General features: G+C 41.9%; 4 protein-coding genes across 4 annotated transcripts; 3 read left to right on the top strand and 1 right to left on the bottom strand.

Annotated features, from left to right (window-relative positions):
• The first annotated feature begins 2797 nt into the window (after positions 1-2797).
• On the top strand, positions 2798-3736 carry LOC128491621 (olfactory receptor 11L1-like). The gene has a single exon (XM_053463940.1). The coding sequence runs from the start codon at positions 2798-2800 to the stop codon at positions 3734-3736; it is 939 nt and encodes a 312-aa protein (XP_053319915.1).
• A 6547-nt stretch (positions 3737-10283) lies between these two features.
• On the top strand, positions 10284-13261 carry LOC128491620 (olfactory receptor 1361-like). Its single transcript, XM_053463939.1, has 3 exons — positions 10284-11192; positions 11731-11795; positions 13063-13261. The coding sequence occupies exons 1-3, from the start codon at positions 10284-10286 to the stop codon at positions 13259-13261; spliced, it is 1173 nt and encodes a 390-aa protein (XP_053319914.1).
• Positions 13262-13527: 266 nt separating this feature from the next.
• LOC128491619 (olfactory receptor 11A1-like) lies at positions 13528-14451 on the top strand. Its single transcript, XM_053463937.1, has one exon. The coding sequence runs from the start codon at positions 13528-13530 to the stop codon at positions 14449-14451; it is 924 nt and encodes a 307-aa protein (XP_053319912.1).
• Positions 14452-22467: 8016 nt separating this feature from the next.
• LOC128491618 (olfactory receptor 6X1-like) lies at positions 22468-23058 on the bottom strand. Its single transcript, XM_053463936.1, has one exon. The coding sequence runs from the start codon at positions 23056-23058 to the stop codon at positions 22468-22470; it is 591 nt and encodes a 196-aa protein (XP_053319911.1).
• Positions 23059-23865: the final 807 nt, after the last annotated feature.

Here is a 23865-nt window from a genome sequence, read left to right as displayed (position 1 = left end):
TTATTTATATTATTTATTGGTGTTCGGTTTGGTAGTCATTGCCCTGTTAACGCATCACGTTTTGGTTTAGGTTGTGTGGCAATGGCTAGGTTGTGTAAATTTGACTGTGGCCTTTTCAACCCCACTGTTGGTGTTATGCCAATTATTAGGTAGTTAAATTGGTTGGGGGCCTGGCTCTGTCATCGAGGGTACACTAGTCATGTACTTTCATGCATTTTACCACATGCAACTTGGAGTACGTGTTATTGTCACGCATAGCAAGGTTGGAGACACTGGAGTCAGGTAGAACCCAGGATACCAGGAGACAGGATAAACGGATAAAAACAGAGGTCAGGATACCAGAGAATCAACGTAAACAAGGAAAGAAGCCGAGGTCAAACACAAAAGGACTGTAAAAGGATAACGCGCAGTGAGGAAGCACTATAAGCATAGACGACCGTCAGAGGGCAAGAATTACAGGAAGGTTTAAATAGGAACAGGAAGGAGGGGGCATGGAATTCAGTTCAGTGGCACCAAAATGTGTCAAAATGTCACTTCCGGTGACATAATCTGCGGCCATCTTGTGTGGCCTAATTTCTCATTAAAAAGTGCGCACAATCTTCAGTTGCAGGTCCTGACTGCCATAGAGAGGGAGGTCTCCCTCTCCTGCGTGGCTGTCTCAGTGGAGGCGGCTTAGAGGGGCTGCTCCTGTGGGGGTTTGAAGTGGAGGAGGGTCTCCCTCTTCTCCGTACTGGCTGCTGCTGGAGCGGTTGCAAGGTGGAGGAATGTCTCCCCCACTTCCGCGGTGGTTGCTGTAGAGGCGGCTGAGAGGAGGAGGGTGGTCTCCCCCTTCCTCGAGCAGAAGGCAGGGAAGAGGAGTACCACATATGCACGTACATAGCAGATATGTTTTATAAGGGAAAATAATAATTCCTTGAAAAGTAAAATTTCATGGTAAGTAAGAAGCATTTTGCTCATCTGGTCTGTCCATTTTTTCCTTATTTAGTTTCTTTATTTTTCAATTATTTAATTTTAATTTATTTAATTTGTTTCCGGGCAACAAATTTCGTTCCCTGTCCATTTAGTTCCGCTGAAAATTCAGGGGTATTTTTAATTCAGGACCGAAATTCCTTGCTCGGTGCTTACATTCATTCCCGCTCACACTCTCATTCTTGTTCACTCTCTCGTGTTCTTTAAATGTTTCCCTACCTTTTCTGCCAATGACTTCCGATTCTGCCAATCACTTCTGCTTTCACTTCTTCATCTTCTATCTTTTATCTTCTATCTTCGTCTGCATCTCTGTGGGCACAACCCGGCAGGAACTTCCGCTAAGAGGACGTTACCACAAGTGTTGCCATTTTGGTGGAAGTTCCTGTCGGGTTATGTCCGCCAATCAGGGCAGATGACATTCCTTCCGGGTAATGTCCTCCAATCAGGGCAGAGGACTTCACCAAAAGAGCCGTCATTTTGCCCTAACTCGTGCTTGAGGGCAACAGAGAAGCGCAGCCGTTGTCATCCTCTCCCTGATCCTCCAATTATATCCGCGGAGATGTGAACAAAGACAGAAGATTGAAGATAGAAGGGAGAAGAGAAGGAAAGATAAAACATAGAAGATAGAAGAAGAAGATGCGGAAGTGGTTAACAGAAGCGGTCAACAGAGAAGATTTTATCTGATTTGTGGGGACTGGTCTTATTTTTGTGGCTTCAGTAAATTTGCAGTTTGTACCAATCTGGATGCACAAGTCTAATATTTATAGGTATTATATTTTATATATTTTTCCTACTAACAGAAGACAAATATAGATATTTTACAAAAAAAACTCATTTAGGTAACAAAAAATGTTAAAAATTTTCAAGAATTTCTGCTAGTGTATGTTACTTTCAACTAATTTTATTTACGGGTGCTTCTTTTAATTTCATTTATCATAGCTACTAGAAAACATTGTGCTAATGTGTTTGTTTGTATCCATTGTTAATTAACTGGAAATAATGAATGTACAGATTGCTTCATAATGTCCCTCTTGAGAAACCCGTGGTCTTCTCAGCAAAATTAGAAACAACTGGGATTTATGGCTGTCTGGGCTGAATACTATATAAAACGGGCTCAGAATTTAAGAATCTAAGTCACAATTCCCGTATATTCAACAATGGGAGTGCATGAAAGCTTAAATATCACAAGACCTTTCATCTTGCCTAGAAGTGAGGAACATATTGTGAGTGTAAAGAAGGTCTGATTTGGAAACTCTGTCTGTCTATATCAAGTGTCTTCATAGCAAAATGGTGTATTATTGCTAAATTTCTTTTAGATTTTTCACTTTGTGTTTCTAACTCAACAATTTGTTATTTTTGAAGCCTATAGAACTATGGGATCTGAGCTGACAGGGAAAAAAAGGATGCCAGAGTCACCCGACTGTCTTGACCATACATACAGTAGTTGTAATGTAACTGCAAATATCAATGGTAAGTAAAATTTGTCATAATGTTTTATGAATGATGGTTGATAAGTCTAACACAGAAGTGGTAGAGGCAAATACTATGAGGGGAATAAACATGCATGGGAAAGGATATGGTGAAACCAAGGACCAAGGTTTTAAAAAAGGAGAAGCAAGCAGTCTAGATGGTCCAAACAGATCTCTTCATGGTAGACCTACTTCATTCTGGACCTGTGATTTTTTTAGTCCTTGTACCAAGAAAATACAAATAGGTTTCGCAATTTAATTGTCCAAATGCATCAAAACTCAACTTGTAACCTCATGTTTCTTCTTATATTTTTTTATAAAAAACAATTTTTGAATTGACCATCTGATACTGATAAATAATGTGTGAGGACAACAAGACTGAAGTCATAGAATTTGTTCTTCTGGGGTTTCAAGGACTTCACAATTACAGGTTTCTTCTCTTTGTTGTGTTCCTTCTTCTGTATGTGGCGATCCTAACCGGAAATCTGCTCATAATTATATTGGTGACAGTCAATGACCACTTGGATATCCCAATGTTCTACTTTGTAAAACACTTGGCATTAGCCGATGTTGTTGTTACGACCTGCATAGTACCGTTAATGTTAGATGTCATAATATTGGAAGAAAGGAAAATATCTTTTGTTGGCTGTATAGTCCAACTCTACGTCTTTGTGAATTCTCTATCTGTACAATGCCTTCTTCTTGCAGTGATGTCTTACGACCGATACCTGGCAATCTGCAATCCACTCAGTTACGCTCTCATTATGGTTCCTAATGTTTGCTTCCTACTGGTTTTGGGGTCTTGGCTGCTGGTTTTTATTATGGGATTAAGTGAAATGTTCTTGTTATGCCAATTATATTTTTGTGGACGCAATGACATCAACCACTTCTTCTGTGATTTGGGTCCTCTGGTGAAACTGTCTACTTCTGACACATCCAGATTCCTGATGTTAGACTTGATTATGTCCATTCCTATATTATTTTCACCACTTGTCTTTATAATCACTACTTATATTTTAATTTTCTTTACTATTGTAAACATTCCTTCCAAGGTGGGAAGGGAAAAGTTCTTCTCCACCTGTGGTCCCCACCTGATCACCGTTTGCACTTATTATGGGACTTTGATTATGGTTTATATGGTCCAGTCAGGAGAAAACTTTTTCAACATAAATAAGTTCAGATCTTTGTTGTACATTGTGGGGACTCCATTGATGAATCCCATCATATACAGCTTTAGGAACCAGGAGCTAAAAGCAGCGCTGCGAAAGGTATTTATATATCTCACGGTCACTCATTGATGATAAAAGGTTTGTAGGCACCTTTGGCAGAGATACTATACAACTCCTAATCTGAGAATGAATTTAGAGAGAGTTACTTTATAAAGAATAAATGGATGTAACAGTAATTAAAGGTGTCTGGCGTAGTTTTATGTTTGTGATTACATTAACTGTTTGCTTTATAAAGTTTAAACAATAGACCTGGGCGCTGGTCAATTCCTCGTGTTAGTCTTTGTGGGGAAAAAAAATCTTCATATTCCATGAATATTCGCCCATTCCTTTGTACGGTTTAGGCAAATATTCGTGTACATTCTTTGTGCTCGTTTTTTTGCACTTTTTTTTAGAAGTGGGTAATACGGGGTTAATGCATTATGCAGCAGCTTTGGCTCCAGGATTTTAAAGTTCCGTATGACCAACTCTATTGGTCGCCAACGGGGCACTCCTCTGCTATTAACCAATGAAGTGCAGCTGCTCTTCATTGGTTGATGTCAGACGAGCTCCTTGCCGGCAACCAATAGCGTTGCCCATATGGACTTTTGAAAACCTGGCACCAAAACTCAGCCTGGGGAGACTACTGGTCTCCCCGCTCCAGGAGTTAATGGTCCGTACGAGTTACTCTATTTGTTGCCGGCAGGGACCTACTCTGGCATCAACCAATGAAGAAGTTCCCTGCAGGTCACCAATAGAGTCGCTAGTACGTGCCTTTAACTACTGATGCCAAAACTCTGCCTGCTGATCCCTGCCATGCTGTGTAGACAAGATAAGCTAGAAGGGGAAGGGGCCAGGGAGATTCGTAAGGAGATATTAATGAAGAGGAACATGAGGAACATGAAGATTCTTCGTGTTGTGTGTCTTTGTGTACGTTTTGCCGCCACCACCATGTTTGTGTTTTTGGTGTTTGGGCTGAACAACGAAAAAGCACCCTTGGCGTGTAGTTAATACTAGACTTGTGCATTCGAACACAAATGGTAGGTTTACGTTGTTCAAACCGAATACCGAATGAACAAAAATGGCGGTGGATAAACCTAAATGAATACGAAGACGCACAACATGAAGAATCTTCGTTTTCTTCGAATGTGTCTTCATTTTTGTGTGACCCCCACCATTTCTTGGCAGACAGTCCTGTTTTTTTCCGTTCTGTCCCATCACCTCCAGTAAGTATGCCGTTGTGGGTAAGTATGCAAATGTAGGTAAGCATATACATGATAAAATAACTTTAATAATATAAAGAAATACATCTAAGAAAGTAATCCCTTAGTTTTAATAACTGATTAAATGTAAAATTAGATAATAATACATATTTAGCCAAATCAATGCACTACTTCTATACTTACATTAACCCTATAAGTGTATGTCTAAGTTTCTTTTGAGTTTTTGACCCACTTTCTTCCATCCGCATATATGCCGATAAGTTGCAAATGTTAGGCAAGGATGTAAAGTTGGTCTCAAATTCCCTATTCAACTTTTTCTATGCATTGATTGGTTGATTTCATTGCTGTTTCATGGCAACCGGCAGAAGGCCGAATACGAAGAACGTTTATGAATATTCGCTCAAAACCAACATGGAAACAGACTAATATTCGCAGAATCCGATGACCATGAAGGCTTTGCCGACGACCAAGTCGGGTAAATAGTGTTAAGTTTCTTGCCTTCATCTTCTATGAAGCGGTATGATTAACATAATGCAGGGGCGTCCAACCTGCGGCCCTCCAGCTGCTGCAGGACTACATCTCCGATCCTCCTCAGCCAGACCCTTAGCTGAAGCATTATGGGAGATGTAGTCCTGCAGCAGCTGGAGGGCCGCAGGTTGGATACCACCCCCCCGACATAATGTGTCTAAAGCAAACACATGAGGACAGACGAAGAGTTAAGGATGATACATTCCATTTTGACACACACAAAATTCTTAATTGTTGGATTATGGCTCATGATGCTGAAGGAAATCCAAACCCTCGAGCAAGATCCCTACCATGTTCAGTGTCCTGCCACATCAAGAGAATCATTTTCACAAAACTAGACTTGTGCATTCGTTTTCGTTGCCATGTGTAGCCATACACGCCATTTTAGCACCATTGCAAGCTGTTTTGGCGCTGGTTGGTGAGGTAAAGTGGGAGGGGCTGTGTGTGGGAGGTTACATATCAATGACTGATAGGTAGAAGTAGCAAAACATGGGGGTGGTCTCATTTGATGGTTATGGCTGGGATTGATGGGTCCAACAACCTGTGGGAGCTTTTCCTTCCTTTTTTCACTCTGGCCAATCAGCATTTACAAGGGGCGGGAACAAGCAGTAGCTATATAAGTGTGCGGAGGCCATTTTAACTCAGTAGCAGCAGTTACAGACTGATGGGAATTGGAATGTGAGACAGTGACACTTAGCTTAGCAGAGGCTGAGACTGATGCTCATAACACATATACAATACTACAAGTTAATACATTATTCTAGTGCAGAAAATGTCCTGTCGTTGATTCCAGGGGCTGCGGCAGACATTTTTCCCCATTTCTGAGTGGAGTTTAGTTGATGATGACAGTCGGCCATTTATGCTGCCGGCCAAACCAGTAATTTGTAGACAAGTTATTTTTTATTATCTTTCTATCTCATCATCTATTTATCTTCATCGATAAATATTGGTGACAGTATAATATATAATATTGGGGAAATCCAGTCCTGCTTCACAGGGCTGCATGTTCCTATCATCTTTCAGTGTCTGCCTGCCCAGGTCCAGTTCCCTGCTGTAGTGGTCTGGCTGCTTTCCTGCTCACGGCCAGGCCTACACTGCTAAAGTTATTACAGCCTGTCTGGGTTGCCATGGCTACACTCCTGTGACTCAGCCCATTGTCCAGCACACAGCCAGCCCCTTCTGGCTACTTAAGCAGCTAGGTTCACTTCCTTCTTGCCCTTGTGTTGTTTTTGGCTGCGAGTGCAATCTCTGTGTTCTTGTGGATGACCTGGCTTTCTCTGATGTCCACCCTGGCTCCTGATTCCTGGCTTGATCCTGACTTAGCAGATCTCTGTATTCCTGACTCTGGCTTGTCTTTTGGTATACACTCTTGCATCACGATTTGACTTTGTTTTCTATTGTTACAATAAAGGTGTTTTGCATTTTACGTTTTTCGTGTCCGTCTGGTCCCTGGTCCCTAACACCTACTGCTACTACTACTACTACTACTACTACTACTACTACTACTACTACTACTACTACTACTACTACTACTACTACTACTACTACTACTACTACTACTACTACTACTGCACCTCTTTACCGTCCTTACTTTTCTAAAATTTCTATAATGAAAGGTGAGTCTAGAAAGTGTCGGTGACATGTAGTTCTGAATCAAAAAAAGACCTCTGAATTTCATCCAAGCTGAATGACCGGAAGGCAAAAGTTGTTGCCTGAAACGGTAAGCGGCAAAACGAAACAAACATTTTGTTCATATCGATTTTGCTTGTTGTGCACATGTCTACTTCATACACAGTAACATATGCTAAAATACTAGAGAAAGTTATAACTAGACTTGTGTATTCGTCTTCGGGCGAACATGACAATGAACACGAAGAGTCCGTTTTTTTTGTTCGTTCCGAAGAAACGTAGAAGAGAAGACAGTGGCGGTAAAACGTAGGCAAAGACGAAGACTCACACACGAAGAATCTTCACCTTCGTCTACTAATCTCCCCGGTCCCTTCCCCCATCTAACCTACCTTATCTTCACAGCATCGCAGTTGTTGACTGAAGCGGAAAGCCGCAGGTTCGTCGTCAGGGGTTACAGGGCAGTGTGAGTGAGCCTGTTGGTCACCTGCAGGGTCTTCCTCTGGCATCAACCAATTGGTTCCACTCCCGTTAACCCCTGCGATGCTGCGTTGGATAATGGGAGCAGAAATCCGTAGGTTAAAGGGCTGTGCAAGCGACCAATAGGCTCACTCGCACTGTCCCTTACCTCTAGTTGCTATGCAGAAAAAAGAAAAAACCTGGGACCCTGCTGCAACAGTTAAAAGTCCGTGCCAGCGACCAACAAAGTCGCTGGTATGGACATTTAACTTAGCATAATAACTTATTATAACTTCGGACAGAATGCTGCCCTCTGTTGGTTAGATACATTGAGTAGCTTAATAAGTTATTATGCTACTCAATGTATAACCAACAGAGGGCAGCATTCTGTCCGAAGATATATTAGCCATATGTGGCAGTGTGTTCATTTTCATTTATTAATTATTTAAATTAAATATATTCCCATAATCCGCTGGTCTCCCCGCTGCAACAGTTAAATGTCCGCACTCGCGGACATTAATTCTGTCGAACTTGCAAACTTTTTTTTCCTATTAATTTTGGGGTTTTTTGTATTAAACTGTTAGACGAAAGGATCATGGCAATGTATTTTATTTGAATAAATGCAAATGAGCATACTGTCACATATGGCTAATATATGTTCGGACAGAATGCTGCCCTCTGTTGGTTATACATTAAGTAGCATAATAACTTTGGATTTCAAGCATATGGAACAATGCTACTCAATGTATAATCAATAGAGCATTCTGTCCGAAGATATATTAGCCATATGCGGCAGTGTGCTCATTTGCATTTATTCAAATAAAATATATTCCCATGATCCTTTTGTGTAATGGTTTAATACAAAAACCCCTCAAAATAAATAGAAAAAAAGAGTTTGCAAGTTCGACAGAATTAATGTAACTGTTGCAGCGGGGAGACCAGCGGATCATGGGAATATATTTTATTTAAATAATTAATAAATGTAAATGAGCACACTGCCACATATGGCTAATATATCATCGGACAGAATGCTGCCCTCTGTTGGTTTTACATTGAGTAGGATAATATTCTGCCCGAGAATACCGTATTTGCTCGATTATAAGACAATGTTTTTTTCAGAGCAAATGTTCTGAAAAATACCCCTCGTCTTATAATCGGGGTTGTCTTATAATCAGACCTCAAATAGGTCTGACTATGAGACGACTAAGATACAGATCCCCCGCAGCTGCAGGGGATCTGGATCCTCCTGTCTCCCCCCCCACCCCACTTACCGGTGCTTCTGAGTCCCCGGTGTGTAGCCGGGGCAGCGTGTAGATGTCTACACGATTTGCGTAGACAACTTACGCTGCAGCTGGAAGGAGGTGTGGCTAGCAGCGGGGGTTGTCTGCGTCCATCACGTAGACATCTACACGTGCCCACATTCAATCTCACTCACTCACTTACACGCTCATTCTCGTTAGCGGCACCATTTTGCTGGATGTTCCCACTGGGTTATGGCCATGAAGATGTGGACAAAAACAGAAGATGGGAGATAGAAGCCAGAAGAGAAGGAAGAAGATAAAATATAGAAGATAGAAGAAGATGCGGATGCAGTCAACAGAAGTGGTCGGCAAAGAAGTTAGGGAAACACTTAGAGAGCATGAGAGGGAGAGTGAATGAGAGTGAAAGAAATGAGTGAGTGTGTGAGTGAATACGGGCCCACATATTTCGGACGAAAATGTCTGATTTGTGGGGGTTCGGCCTCGTTTTTGTGGCTTCGTACGAAACGTATAATTTACCGAAATTCTGTAAATTTGACTGAAATCTGATTGCACAAGTTTACTGATCATATATATTATTTCATTTGGCATAGCTACTTGACAACACTGTGCTAATATGTTTCTTTATCCATTGTTAATTAACTGGAAATAGAGATTTAATGAATCTACAGATTGCTTCATGATGTCCCTCTCGGGAAACCCGTGGTCTTCTCAACAAAATTAGAAACAACTGGGATTTATGGCTGTCTGGGCTGAATACTATATAAAATGGGCTCAGAATTTAAGAATCTAAGTCACAATTCCCGTATATTCAACAATGGGAGTGCATGAAAGCTTAAATATTTCATCTTGCCTAGAAGTGAAGAACATATTGTGCGTGTAAAGAAGGTCTGATTCTCAAACTCTGTCTGCCTATATCAAGTGTCTTCATAGCAAAACTTTATATTATTACTAAGTAAAAGATTTTTAGCATTTTTTTGACTATGTGTTTATAACTTAATAACTCTTTATTGTTTTGAAGGCTATAGGACAATAGGGTCTGTTCATCAATGTTCTAATCAAATCATGTTTTTATTGTCTACAGCCAGCTTTACTCATCTGATGGAAGAAAAGAATGTTAGAGTCACCCGACTGTCTTGACCATTCACACAGTAGTTCAAGTCAGCGTAAATCAATTCAACTGAAAAAAGTTACTCACAAAATTTTATGACAAATCAAGCTGGAATGATGGCTCATAAACAGAACAGTCTCCCATCAGAAGTGGTAGAAGTACTTCTACAGTGAGGGGATTTAAACATGCATGGGATAAGCATTTGTCGAGACCAAGGACAACATTTTACAGCGGAAGATACGAGCTGGCTAGATAGACCGAATACATCTGATCTTCCGGCAGGTTCTGTCTTGAAGACCTGCTTCGTTAATTTTTTTTTTATCCTTGTACCAAGAAAATACAAATAGGTTTCACAAATAAATTATTCAAATGCATCAAAACTCCACATGTAGCCTCTTGTTTTCCTCTTTTTTTTTTTGTGATACTGTTAAATAATGTGTGAGGACAACCAGACTGAAGTCATAGAATTTCTTCTTCTGGGGTTTCAAGGACTTCACAATTACAGGTTTCTTCTCTTCGTTGTGTTCCTTCTTCTGTATGTGGCGATCCTAACCGGAAATCTGCTCATAATTATATTGGTGACAGTCAATGGCCACTTACATATCCCAATGTTCTACTTTCTAAAACACTTAGCCTTAGCCGATGTTGTAGTTACGACCTGCATAGTACCGTTAATGTTAGATGTCACAATAATGGAAGGAAGGAGAATATCTTTTGTTGGCTGTATAGTCCAACTCTACGTCTTTGCGATTTGTGTATTTGTACAATGCCTTCTTCTTGCAGTGATGTCTTACGACCGATACCTGGCAATCTGCAATCCGCTGAGTTACGCTCTCATTATGGTTCCTAATGTTTGCTTGCTACTGGTTTTGGGGTCTTGGCTGCTGGTTTTTACTTTAGGATCAAGTGAAATCTTCTTGTTATGCCAACTATATTTTTGTGGACGCAATGACATCAACCACTTCTTCTGTGATTTTGGTCCTCTGGTGGAACTGTCTTCTTCTGACACATCCAGATTGCTGATGTTAGACTTGATTATGTCCATTCCTATATTATTTTCACCACTTGTCTTTATAATCACTACTTATATTCTAATTTTCTTTACTATTGTAAACATTCCTTCCAAAGGGGGAAGGGAAAAGTTCTTCTCCACCTGTGGTCCTCACCTGATCACCGTTTGCACTTATTATGGGACTTTGATTATGGTTTATACGGTCCAGTCAGACGAGAACTCTTTCAACATAAACAAGTTCAGATCTTTGTTGTACATTGTGGGGACTCCATTGATGAATCCCATCATATACAGCTTTAGGAACCAGGAGCTAAAAGCAGCGCTGCGAAAGGTATTTATATATCTCACGGTCACTCATTGATGATAGAAGGTTTGTAGGCATCTAAATATTTTGCCAATAGTTATTCAAATGGGCAGCACTATTTTTAATTCACAGGTTATTATATGTAAGAAACAGTTAAATAATGGAAGAGCAATCTAAATGTATTTCTTTTTTCTGATAAAGATCACTGGGTACAACGAGAAGGTCACCCCCAACCTCAAACATGACCTTAAAATTAACCTTTATCAACTAAAACAATAAAGAACACTCTAAGAACTGTATGTACATCAAATGTAACTGTACAAACATGTGATATCACTTCATACGTGGTAACATATGGTAAAATATCTTAAGTATGACCTTTACATGTGTCTCTGAGATACTATTTTGTTTATCTCATTGTATCAGACAGTAGACTCGGGCTGGATGTCTGGCCAGCCTGAAACTGTTGTCACCTTGATCACTCAAAAATGATCATCGAAACGACGCCCCCTTGATCTTGAAGCTGTGTCCATTAAAATCCTGATTTCTTATTTGTTTCCCATAGGTAGACGCTGCCCTGGGTGGCATTCACATGGCTGTGGTTTGGGGAAGGCCTCTGGGAATTAGCATGTATGAGTGTGGATGAGTGCTATGTGATTGGTGTATGTAAATTGGGGGGGGTCCCTGAGGGCATAAAAGGTGACCCTTCTGTGATCCAGGTCAGTGCCACTTTTTGAGACGGCCAGCAATCACTTACACCTGCCCACCCTCCCCATTTTGTTTTTTTCCTTCCTTGTCACAGTAGGCGGTTGGTGTGGTCCTTTCCGGTAAAAGTCATGGTTATTGTGCTGGTGTGAAGGAAGGGAAGTTGGGCTGAATCCTCCCCTGATCTCTGGTATGGAGTGGTTAATGCCCACCGGGCTTAAGGTTGGCCGGTGGTTAGCATGATTGGGGGCAGCGGATAGAGCTGTCTGTATTGTTAGACGAGGGGGGATGCCAGTTCCCTCTTATTATGTGGTTGTAACTGTTATTAGAAGGAGCCAACAAGGACAATGCTAGTTTTGTACTGTGTATTTGTTTATATTTGTTATTTATAATGTATATATTGTTTGGTTGTTGCTAACACAGTGCTTACTTATGTTTTATGTTTTAATAAACCTGTGGCCTATTTAATTCATGATGCTGTGGTGTATTTTTATTGGTGGGTTTCGGGCTTCCAGGGAGGGGGGGTAATAGTTTGTTTTAGAGATCAGTTTGTTTTAGAGTCGCTCATATGGACCCTTAACTCCTGATGCCGGAACTTGGCCTAGGGAGGTTCCAGGAGTTAAAGGTCTGTACGAGCGACTCTATTGGTTGAAGGCAGGGACCCTGGGTGAAGCCAGGGATTCCCGGCGTGATGATGTCCTGTATCGGATTCCTGCAGACTTTACCTTGTATACCTAAATACTAAAAAAAAAGTATTAAGGCAAAGTTGGAACAATCTGGAACAATTGTACAATTAGAATACTCAATAGAAAGCAACAGAGTGTTCCTATTTATTAGCCCAACGCTTGTTTTTTTGCTCAGAGCTATTATAGTTTTGCATTTCAAACCATGGTCTGCTGTTTTTTTCCTTAAAAAATGATATTGATCGGAGTTGAAATACTTTACTTCCACATAATACATATACTTTTAGAACAATGTAGCCTCCTTATATTTTCGATTACAAATAAACTTAGAAATTTGAATTTTCTCAAGTGCATTTTGTTTTGTTTTTTTGTTTTTTTTGTGTGTTTGCCTGACAATTTACTGAAGCTTCTGGGAAATCTAGGGTTATGCAGATGCTGAGTTTGTTTCAATTTGTTAATTAGATGGAAACAGGGATTTAATTAATCTGCGCAAACCTGATCCTTTGTAGCTCCCTGAGGATAACGGACGTCTCCAAGCAATTCGAAAGAGCTGGGATTTCACCGTACCTTATTATAAAACGGGACACTCAGAATTCTCAGAAAGCCACAGCAGACCTTCGCAAGATGCAGGGAACTCTGGGATACTCCGGGATATCTTATTTTGGTTACGCTTCAGAGCTTCCCTATACCTTAAAGAACATGAGATAAAACACACAGATATGAAGATGGGTCAAGCTGATGGATCAAAGCATTGGGTCTCAAACTACTGAAATTAATTCTCAATCTTCTAGCACCGTGAGTGTTTTGGGTTTTTTTTGGACCTTAAATAAAATATAATTTAGGTAATCAAATGTGGTATATGCAACATTCCTTTTTATTTGCTAATTTTGTTTTAAATCTCTACAGGTATTGGATGGAGACACTTATTGTTTCAGCAAGCTGTCCATTAAGGGCCCGTGTTATGTCTTTTGATGATGTGTGAAGACAACCAAACTCAAGTCACAGAGATTCATCTTCTTGGGTTCCAAGGACTTCGCAATCTCAAGATTCTTCTTTTCATCCTGTTCTTCCTAATCTACATGGTGATCATGATTGGCAATCTCCTCATCATTGTATTAGTGACGACCAGTGACCACCTCAAGATTACAATGTTCTACTTCCTTAAACATTTAGCCTTAGCTGATGTCTTCCTCACCACCAACATTGTACCGTTGATGTTAGACCTCATACTTATGGAAGAAAGAACAATATCTTTTGTGGCTTGTATAGGTCAACTCTACTTTTTTGGTGTTTCTGGATTTGTTCAGTGCTTCGTTCTTGCAGTGATGTCCTACGACCGATCCCTTGCAATCCGCAAACCATTGCGTTACAGTTTGATCATGTGTCCCGATCTTTGCATGCAACTCGTCGCAGGCTGTTGGCTTCTAGTTTTTATTTTGATATCAGCAGAAATTGTGGTGCTGTGTCAGTTACATTTTTGTGGACGGAATTACATTGACCATTTCTTCTGTGATTTCGGACCGTTTGTGCAGTTGGCTACTTCTGACACATCGGCCTTAATGTTACTTGACCTCATCATCTCAATACTTATGATATTTCTCCCATTTGTTTTCATAATAATGACATATGTGTCAATTCTCATCACCATCCTCAGTATTCCTTCCAGAACAGGTCGGAAAAAGTCTTTCTCCACCTGTACTTCCCACCTAATGACAGTTTGCACCTATTACGGGACCTTGATTACAGTCTATATGATCCCATCTGAAGAAAATGATTTTAATATAAATAAGTTCCGATCTTTGCTGTATGTAATGGTGACTCCAATGATGAATCCCATCATATACAGCTTGAGGAATCAGGAGGTTAGAGGAGCTTTGAGGAAAGTACTGTGTAATTAACATTCATTGAAAATTATGATCAATTCGGCCCCCGTCTAGTCGCCCATTTCTCCTGCTATAAAGACTCCAAACCTTAATCAGTCGTTGGTCTTGTCTCAGATTGGACACAATGTCAGTAACCTTCTAATAAACATAGCATAACCAAAAGATTTCTCGGAAAGCAACAGAATTAACTAAAATTCGACCCTCAAAGAAATCTCCAATTCGATTGGAAAGATTAAGATACAAAATCTAGATTAAACATACTTGGGGTCGGTGCCTTTCGTTGAAAACATAAGTCCATGTTTTCCATGAAGTCCTTCTTCATATACTGTATGTATGTAATCATGCATTTAGAACATTTTCTTGTGTACCCTTTGTATTAAACCACAACTTGTCAGTTGATTTCATCATTCAAAGAATAAAATTGTACGTGACATCGATAAGAAGAAAGATGAGTGTACTTACCACCAACTCACTTCATAGACGGAGACATAAAGTGTTTGATGATACTAGGCCGAAAGACAAAGAAGGTCATAACTTTAGTTAACAATTTTAAAGCAGGATGAGATGATCTTTTCCGTGTTGCCCAGTGATGTACCGATTTTATTGTACAGGTGCTTTCAAGTTACTTCTATAAAAGATTTTTGTTGTGGTACACATGTATTTTTAGGTGCTTGGGAGTGTTTTTAAGGCCTCCAGGCTGGTCTGGGTTTTCTGCATTGAGGGAAATATAATTTTATTCTGTGCCTAAGCCTTACAAGATTGATTTTCTGACCCAAGAAGGTCATCTGAATTTGTGCTTTCACTCACGTCCTGGTGATGGCTACTTTTAACCCCTTAATGACAAAGTCCGTACATGTAGGGGCTCAAATGCATTGTTTTCAATGGGATTTCATTGTTCTTAGGGGGTTAAGAAGTCCTAAGACAGGTCACAGCAGAGTCCAATTTACTCTAACACCGTACACTTACATACACGCAGACATTCTCTCTCCTGCGCCTCCTCTCCATCTCTTAGGAGCCACAAACCCTAGGCTCACCCCAAGCACTCCAACACCATTCGCTGACACATACACTCACGATAACACCATACGCTGACTCCAACCTACATGTATATACTAACACCAAAAACACTCACTACCACAATATGCTGACATACATATGTTAACCCCATACAATAACACATGTTCACACACATTAAAACCACACTACTACAACATACACTAACATACACCGACTATAACTCTATACATATACAGTATATACAAAGTAGGCATGTGCAAATGGATCAAAAACACATTTTTCGGTTCACTTTTGACCCATTTGTTTAAGGACAAGAATTCTGTTTCCTGCCCATGAGTTTGGGATGAAAATTGTGGCCCATTTTCATTTTGGGAACCAAATTTGTTGCCCAACGCTGAGATTTACTATCACTCACTCGCTCACACTCTCCTAGAGTCTCACACTCTTATTTTCATTCACTCCCTCTCATGCTCTCTGCTTCCGTGTCTCACATCTTCATTGATCTCCACCTTCTTTTTTTTTTTTTTTTTTTTTTTTTTTTTAGCAGAAATACATAGATCAGTAACATTATTCAGATAGTTGATAAGCAGTACTGCGACGCAGCGCAGGGTAATACACGTTACAGTACGACTTCAGTTTACGGAAAGCTCAGTAGCAGCAGTGTACAATTACATTCCCAGACATGGCACATATGGTTAACACATTAGTGGAACATAACCTGGGGAAATAGGGAAATGGGATGGTCAGGGTGGGTGAGGGGGGAGTAAAGGGGGCCAAGGAGAATGGGGCTAGTCTTCAGCCTCTAGACTGTCCTAGACTGTGGATAAGCCTGCGGCAGTCACGGACTGTGACCTGCTCCCTCCTCAGCACCAGGCGGTTCCTGGCAAATCATAGAGCATCCTTTACACAGCACATGAGACGCCAAGCATCGTCAATGGCGCTCTCGGTGCGTGTTCCTGGGAAAAGTCCGTAAAGTACCGAATGGTAGGACAGGTACTTTCTCTCGATAGAGTCCTTGAGATCCAGCTCCAGGGCTCTGAGCAAAGCCTGTGCAAACGGGCACTGCCAGAACAAGTGAAGGGCTGTTTCCTCCTCCACAATGCACTGTGTTATCTGCACAGCCCCCTGGCATGCATAAATGTCCTTAGGGGGAGGCCTCCCTGAATGGCCATCCACGCAATGTCTTTATGCCTGTTGGTCAGCCTGCTCGACGACACGTTAGCCCAGACAGTCTTGGCTGTGGCGTCGGGGAGCCCTGGGATGTTCTCGATAGTGTCTTTGGCTCTGATGAGTTTGTGGATTACAAGGGGAAACCACAGGTCTGGTTTAACTCCCTCCAGTTGGTGCTCCCTTACAAATTTGCCCACGTCCGAGTAGAACCAGGACATAGTCCAATTGTAAGGGACGGAGCTGCCTCCACAGGGGCAGTAGGAAGAAGCGAGATATGGAGTTTCCAGCAGAGCCTTTCACTACGTATCTGAGAGTCCTGCACACGCAGTTGCACACAAAGAAAGCCCTCAGCATGGTAGGAATGGCACATACACCTTTGCAAGGTTCCTTCTACATCACTGCACGCTTTATTCTGTCTGCTTTGGAGCACCAGATGAAGCAGAAAACTGCTGTTGATGGCTCAGTGTATAGTAATCAGCAAGGGCCAGGTCTGAGCCACATAGTACAGCATGGGAAGGATGTCTTTGTGCAGCACCAGCACTTTCCCATCAATTGCAGGAGCTCAGAGGTTCCATAGGCCAAATATTTGGGTCAGAACCATGAGAGAGCCAAAACTCTCTAGATCCCATTTTCCCCTTCTTATTACCTGTCTGTCCAATATTATTGTTTCTGATGGCAGAATGATGTAAGTTGGTGTGGGTTTTCATTATAACCAATTTGTATATGATCTGCATTTTGTGTTTTACATATGGTGTGATGGGGGGGGCGGTCTGTATGTACATATATATACCATTACATAAGTTATGGTGGGTAAGTGTGATGGAAAACCCTTCCACCAAAATTAAGGGGGTAGTAGAAGCATTATTATTAAACACTTATCTACAGACACTAGACAAGCCAGAAGGTTTGTTTTCCCCTCAGAAATCTCATGGTGCTGCCACAATCACAAGGGATTCTGGGTAGGCGCATGCAAATAAGGTTAATAATTATCACCTTTTGCCTCTATATCCACTTCATATATAGATCGCTTGAAAGTAATTGCCTGCTGTACAAGACAGCCTTTAGAAAATACTTGGGTTCACCATGGCTCCCAAAGGCTTGCCGGCCAGTGTGATAAAAAAATGTTTGCATGCACCGCACTCTGAGCTGGAAGGGAAGAGCTAGTGCACACAAAAATAATAGCAAATGTAGGGCACCAAGGTGCTTACCAGCATATGACACGCGAATGGGTGCAGTGCACACATTCCAGGAACAAGGACTGAGCACCCAAAAACAATCTCAAGGCTTCATGCTTTTCTTCTCTGACAGGTAGTCACTTAAACTTAACCAAAAGGCTGAGAAGCAACCTACACACATTAACAGCTTTTTGTATTTAAGTTTATTATACAAAACTGATTATGATAAAACAGACATTAACCTGTTTTAGCAGGAATACATAGCTCAGTAATTTTGGTACAGATAGTCGATAAGCAGTACTGCGACGCACCGCAGGGCAATACACGTTACAGTACGACTTCAGTTTACGGAAAGCTCAGTAGAAGCAGTGTACAATTACATTCCCAGACGTGGCGCATATGGTTAGCACTTAGTGGAACATAACCTGGGGAAATGGGGGGGGAAGGGGGCCGAGGAGAATGGGGCTAGTCTTCAGCCTCTAGACTGTCCTTGAGAGAGTAGTTTCTCAGCAGGCTGTGGATAAGCCTGCGGCAGTCACGGACTGTGACCTGCTCCCTCCTCAGCACCAGGCGGTTCCTGGCAAACCATAAAGCGTCCTTTACGCAGCACATGAGGCGTCAAGCATCCTCAATGGCGCTCTCCGTGTGTGTCCCTGGGAAAAGTCCGTAAAGTACCGAATGGTAGGACAGGTACTTTCTCTCGATAGAGTCCTTGAGATCCAGCTCCAGGGCTCTGAACAAGGCCTGTGCAAACGGGCACTGCCAGAACAAGTGGAGGGAAGTCTCCTCCTCCACAATGCACTGTGGGCAGCGTCTATATCTGCACAGCCCCCTGGCATGCATAAATGTCCTTAGGGGGAGGCCTCCCTGAATGGCCATCCATACAATGTCTTTATGCCTGTTGGTTAGCCTGCTCGACGACACGTTAGCCCAGACAGTCTTGGCTGTGGCGTCGGGGAGCCCTGGGATGTTCTCGATAGTGTCTTTGGCTCTGATGAGCTTGTGGATCACACGGGGTAACCACAAGTCTGGTTTAACTCCCTCCAGTTGGTGCTCCCTTACAAATTTGCCCACGTCCGAGTAGAACCAGGGCATGGTCCAATTGTAAGGGACGGAGCTGTCCCACTTTTCCCACTTGAGCTGCCTCCACAGGGGCAGCAGGAAGAAGCGAGACATGGAGTTTCCAGCAGAGCCTTTCACTACGTCTCTGAGAGTCCTGCGCACGCAGTTGCACACAAAGAAGGTCCTCAGCATGGTGGGGATGTCAGGCACTCCTTTGCCTCCCTTGCCGGGTTCCTTGTACATCACTGCGTGCTTTACTCTGTCCATTTTGGAGCCCCAGATGAAGTGGAAAACCGCTCGGTTGATGGCTCGGTGGATGGTGGCCAGCAGGGGCCACGCCTGAGCCACGTACTGCAGCACGGGAAGAATCTCGTTGCGCAGCACCAGCACTTTCCCTTCGATGGTAAGGTCTCTGAGGCTCCACAGCCCAAATTTCTGCTTTACCTTGTTGAGTCTCTCCTCCCAGCTTTTCAGGGCCGCGCCGTCTCTGCCGAACCAGACTCCCAGGATCTTTAGGAAGTCGGTTTTGACGGGAAACGGGATCGGCTCAGAAGTCAGGTCCCACTGCCCGAACAGCATGGTCTCCGACTTCCCGCAGTTGACCTTTGCGCCTGAAGCCTGAATAGTATTTCTTGGCTACCCCAAGCCTCAACTATTAAGCCAGTATCACAACCTCATGCTGACGAGTCCCATTAAGGACAAAACAGCTGTCCATGAGTGGTGATCTGGCTGCTGCATCTCTTCCTGAGTTTTGTTTAAAGGCTGTTCTGCACCAAAGGAGCACGCACCTCGGGCTTCCAAAAAAAAAAATAAAAAAAAAATGCTCCTATTCTGCGGATAGATGTTAATTAGGGTGGGGGCTTATGGTGAGCTGCTGTCTACTGAGATTCAGTTGGGGGTGGCCCAGCCTGTGATTGGCTTGTATTCAGGGTAAGGAGGTGGAGAGAGACAAAACGTCCCCTCCTCCTGCTGCTGGGCTGCCCTCAAGTTTCAGCAGTAAACTATGTGCATGTGGAAGTGGCCAGCCCCAGCCTCAGCCCGGTAGGAGACTGACAGGTTAGAAGTGGGTGTTGGCTGAGACGAGGTCAAGAAAAAGTTAAGTACCAAGTCTATTCTTTATAAACTTAATTTGCCTGCCTTTAATAAAGTTGATTCTGCCCCCCCCCATTTTTAAACACAGTTGATGCAGCATCAACTTTATTTAGAGAGCATGCTACCCACATTCCCACAGAAGCTGATGATGATCTCTAAATAAAGTTGAGCCCACCCCCACAAAAAGTGATCTCTAAATAAAGTTGATGCAGCATCTTTTAATTTATGCATAAAAATGTATGCAGCATCTGTTAATTTATGCATAAAAAGTGCCGAGGTAACAAGCATTAAAAGAGGCTGGGTATAATGGGGTGTGGTAAAGGGGAGGTGTTGTGGGGATGTAGCCAGGGGCAGAAAAAATATGTATGTGTATGTGTGTATGAGCATGGATGTATACTTGTGTTTGTGTGTGTGAGCATGGATGTGTAATTTTGTATGTGTGTGAGCATGGATGTGTAAGTGGGGTGAGATGGAGTGTGTGTTAGTGAGCATGAATAAGTGTGTGTCATTTGTGTTTACATATGTTGTTTGTTGGAAGGGGAGAGCAAGTGGAGAGCAAGACACAGGCCGCTTGTGTGGGGGCAATAATGGCACAGCCTAGCTGTTGAAGTTGGGGAGCTTAGGAGGTATTGTCGCATCAGGGCCCCATGGTTTCTAGTTATGTGGGAGGTCGTGGGGTGGATTGTGGGGTGGATTGGAGAAGCTGTAGTGATTACTGTAGGGATTACAGGGACTGCGGCAGACATTTTTTCCCTTTTCCTGAGTGGCGTTTAGTTGATGAAGACAGTCGGCCATTTACATTGCCAGCAAAACCTGTAATTTGTGGATAAGTTCATTTTTTATTATCTTTCTATCATATCATCTATTAATCTTCATCGTGACAAAACCTGGAATTATAATATGTAAAATATATAATATTGGCGAAATGCAGTCCTGCTCCACGGGGTTGCATGTGCCTATGATGTGTCAGTGTCTACAGGTCCATGGGTCCTGCTGGTTATACTTAAATCAATGGAATACATTTGTTATATTTGACTGGCATCTCCCCCTTTTTAGCGAAACAGAGAATCTCAAAACTTTCACACGCACAGGACCAGATAAAAATCAAACCGACAAATACTCCAACTCCTGCTCTACCCATATATATTTTAAATAATGTGCTACTAGCACATCGTATAAAAGAAAGGACAGTATATATATAGATATATGGAAGAACATCCCATCAGAAATGGTGGAGGTTAAGGCACTGAGGAAATGTAAACATGCATGTGATAGACAAATGGCTCTGACAATTTCTATATTTCTGTGATTCAATGTCTGAAATAATACATTTCAATGAGTTCCTTTTTACAACAAAGGCCCCTGGGAATCAGCGTAGCTAAATGGACAGGGAGCATGTATGTGTGTGGGTGAGTGCATGTTTAGGGCATGTGTGTTTTTGATTGGGGTATGTAAATGTAGGGGCGGGAGTCACTAGGGGATAAAGGGTGCCCTCTGGGTGACCTTGGTCACTGTCACTTTTCCAGAGACGGCCAACAGACTTACCTGCTTCCCACCCTCCCTCCCTAATCTTATGTACTAACTTTCTTTTGTCACAGCTGGCAGTTTGCGTGTCCTTGCCGGTCTGGTTTTGGTAAGTGATGGAGTGTGGATGCTGGTGTGAAGGAAGGCTCAATCTTCCCTTAGCCTCTGGTATTTTTTATTGGACGTGCCCACCGAGCTTATGGTCGGCTGGTGGTTAGCATTAGTTGTGGGACAGCGGAAGTTAGCTGTCATTTTTGTTTGGACGAGGGGGGAGGTGAGCACCTGTGGTCTGGATTGTACAGTGGTGAGCGACCGACAAGGACAGGGTTAATGCAGTTCCTGTGTTGGCTGTGTTTGAATGTGTTATGTGTTACGTATATTTGTATATTTGTATTTAGTATTTATTGTGTGGTTTATTGTGTATTTATGTTTATTGGTTTATGGTGTTTAGGCCAACACAGAGTTTGTGGTTATCGTTAATAAAATATGCTGCGGCCTGCTTTATCCAATTTCAGTCTCCGTGTCGTTAACTGGTGGGGTTTAGGTGGTAGTTGGTTTGTGATGCACGGTACACACTACCCACATACATCAATTAGTCTTCTTTTACCATCTTTTCGGCCTACTTTATCTCAAGACACCCATCTAAAAGAAGAATTAAAAATGGATACATAAATAAACCAACCTTTTATTCTGAGCAGAAAGGAACATGGCTGAATACACTATAGATCACAACTTGCACAAGTCCTTAAACAGTAGAGTTTCTGGAATGGGAGCACCGTCCTGCCATGGATTGGCCACATCTGGTGCAGTTTAAAGAAAGTATACCATAGATAATTAAACCATTTCAGCTACATCTAAGACAAATCTAAGACGAGACCAACGACTGATTAAAGTTTGAGTCTTTACAGCACCAAGAATGGACAGACTTGATGGTCCGAATGTGTCTGATCTGCCAGCAGATTCTATGTTTATGTTGACCCAGCAATTATAACTATCCATAGGCTTTTCTAACAAATAGGAGTACTTTCCTCAAAGCTCCTAAAACCTCCTGATTCCTCAAGCTGTATATGATGGGATTCATCATTGGAGTCACCATTACATACAGCAAAGATCGGAACTTATTTATATTAAAATCATTTTCTTCAGATGGGATCATATAGACTGTAATCAAAGTCCCGTAATAGGTGCAAACTGTCATTAGGTGGGAAGTACAGGTGGAGAAAGACTTTTTCCGACCTGTTCTGGAAGGAATACTGAGGATGGTGATGAGAATTGACACATATGTCATTATTATGAAAACAAATGGGAGAAATATCATAAGTATTGAGATGACGAGGTCAAGTAACATTAAGGCCGATGTGTCAGAAGTAGCCAACTGCACTAACGGTCCGAAATCACAGAAGAAATGGTCAATGTAATTCCGTCCACAAAAATGTAACTGACACAGCACCACAATTTCTGCTGATACTAAAACAAAAACTAGAAACCAACAGCCTGCGACGAGTTGCATGCAAAGATCGGGACACATAATCAAACTGTAACGCAATGGTTTGCGGATTGCAAGGTATCGGTCGTAGGACATCACTGCAAGAATGATGCACTCCACAAATCCACAAACACCAAAAAAGTAGAGTTGACCTATACAAGCCACAAAAGATATTGTTCTTTCTTCCATAAGTATGAGGTCTAACATCAACGGTACAATGCTTGTGGTGAGGAAGACATCAGCTAAGGCTAAATGTTTAAGGAAGTAGAACATTGGAATCTTGAGGTGGTCACTGGTCGTCACTAATACAATGATGAGGAGATTGCCAATCATGATCACCATGTAGATTAGAAGGAATAAGATGAAAAGAAGAATCTTGAGATTGTGAAGTCCTTGGAACCCAAGAAGATGAATCTCTGTGACTTGCGTTTGGTTGTCTTCACACATCATCAAAAGACATAACATGGGCCGTTAATGGACAGCTTGCTTAAAAAATAAGTGTCTCCATCCAAAACCTGTGGAGATCAAGGTTAGAAAATAAAATTGAGAGTTCTTTAGAGGCACCACATTGATATATCTAAATTATATTGTATTCAATGGAAAAGAAACATAAAATTTAGCACCAAATAAGAACCACCCAGACAATTTCTTGTGTCCATTATTTCTGCTGTAAAGACTCAAACCTGAACTGGACCTTAATCTTGTCTTGATTCAGGAGCCATACCTTTCCATGTTTAAATTACCTCACTTCTACCCATCTGCCACTCACTCAACAATGCAAAACATGGATGCCTATGGCCCTCCGTTCCATACTATCAACTCTTGTCCTCTCTTTACTCTTTCTATGACATTTATTTATTCATGTTCTCAACAGTACAATGCTTCTTTTGTTTCAGAAGAAAA

The sequence above is a fragment of the Spea bombifrons genome, chromosome 4 (genome assembly GCF_027358695.1).
Source record: "Spea bombifrons isolate aSpeBom1 chromosome 4, aSpeBom1.2.pri, whole genome shotgun sequence".
NCBI lineage: Eukaryota > Metazoa > Chordata > Amphibia > Anura > Pelobatidae > Spea > Spea bombifrons.
Note: the sequence above shows the minus strand (reverse complement) of the source record. Positions and strands in the feature narration are given on the sequence as shown.

What these genes read in the sequence shown, in the direction of transcription:
- LOC128491618 (XM_053463936.1), bottom strand. Translation starts at nt 23,058, where the DNA reads ATGTCCTACGACCGATACCTTGCAATCCGCAAACCATTGCGTTACAGT.
- LOC128491620 (XM_053463939.1), top strand. Translation starts at nt 10,284, where the DNA reads ATGTGTGAGGACAACCAGACTGAAGTCATAGAATTTCTTCTTCTGGGG. An exon ending in TAAAAGCAGCGCTGCGAAAG is followed by an intron (nt 11,193 to 11,730) that starts GTATTTATATAT and finishes TGTTTCCCATAG; the next exon opens with GTAGACGCTGCCCTGGGTGG. An exon ending in AGGCCTCTGGGAATTAGCAT is followed by an intron (nt 11,796 to 13,062) that starts GTATGAGTGTGG and finishes GATCCTTTGTAG; the next exon opens with CTCCCTGAGGATAACGGACG.
- LOC128491621 (XM_053463940.1), top strand. Translation starts at nt 2,798, where the DNA reads ATGTGTGAGGACAACAAGACTGAAGTCATAGAATTTGTTCTTCTGGGG.
- LOC128491619 (XM_053463937.1), top strand. Translation starts at nt 13,528, where the DNA reads ATGTGTGAAGACAACCAAACTCAAGTCACAGAGATTCATCTTCTTGGG.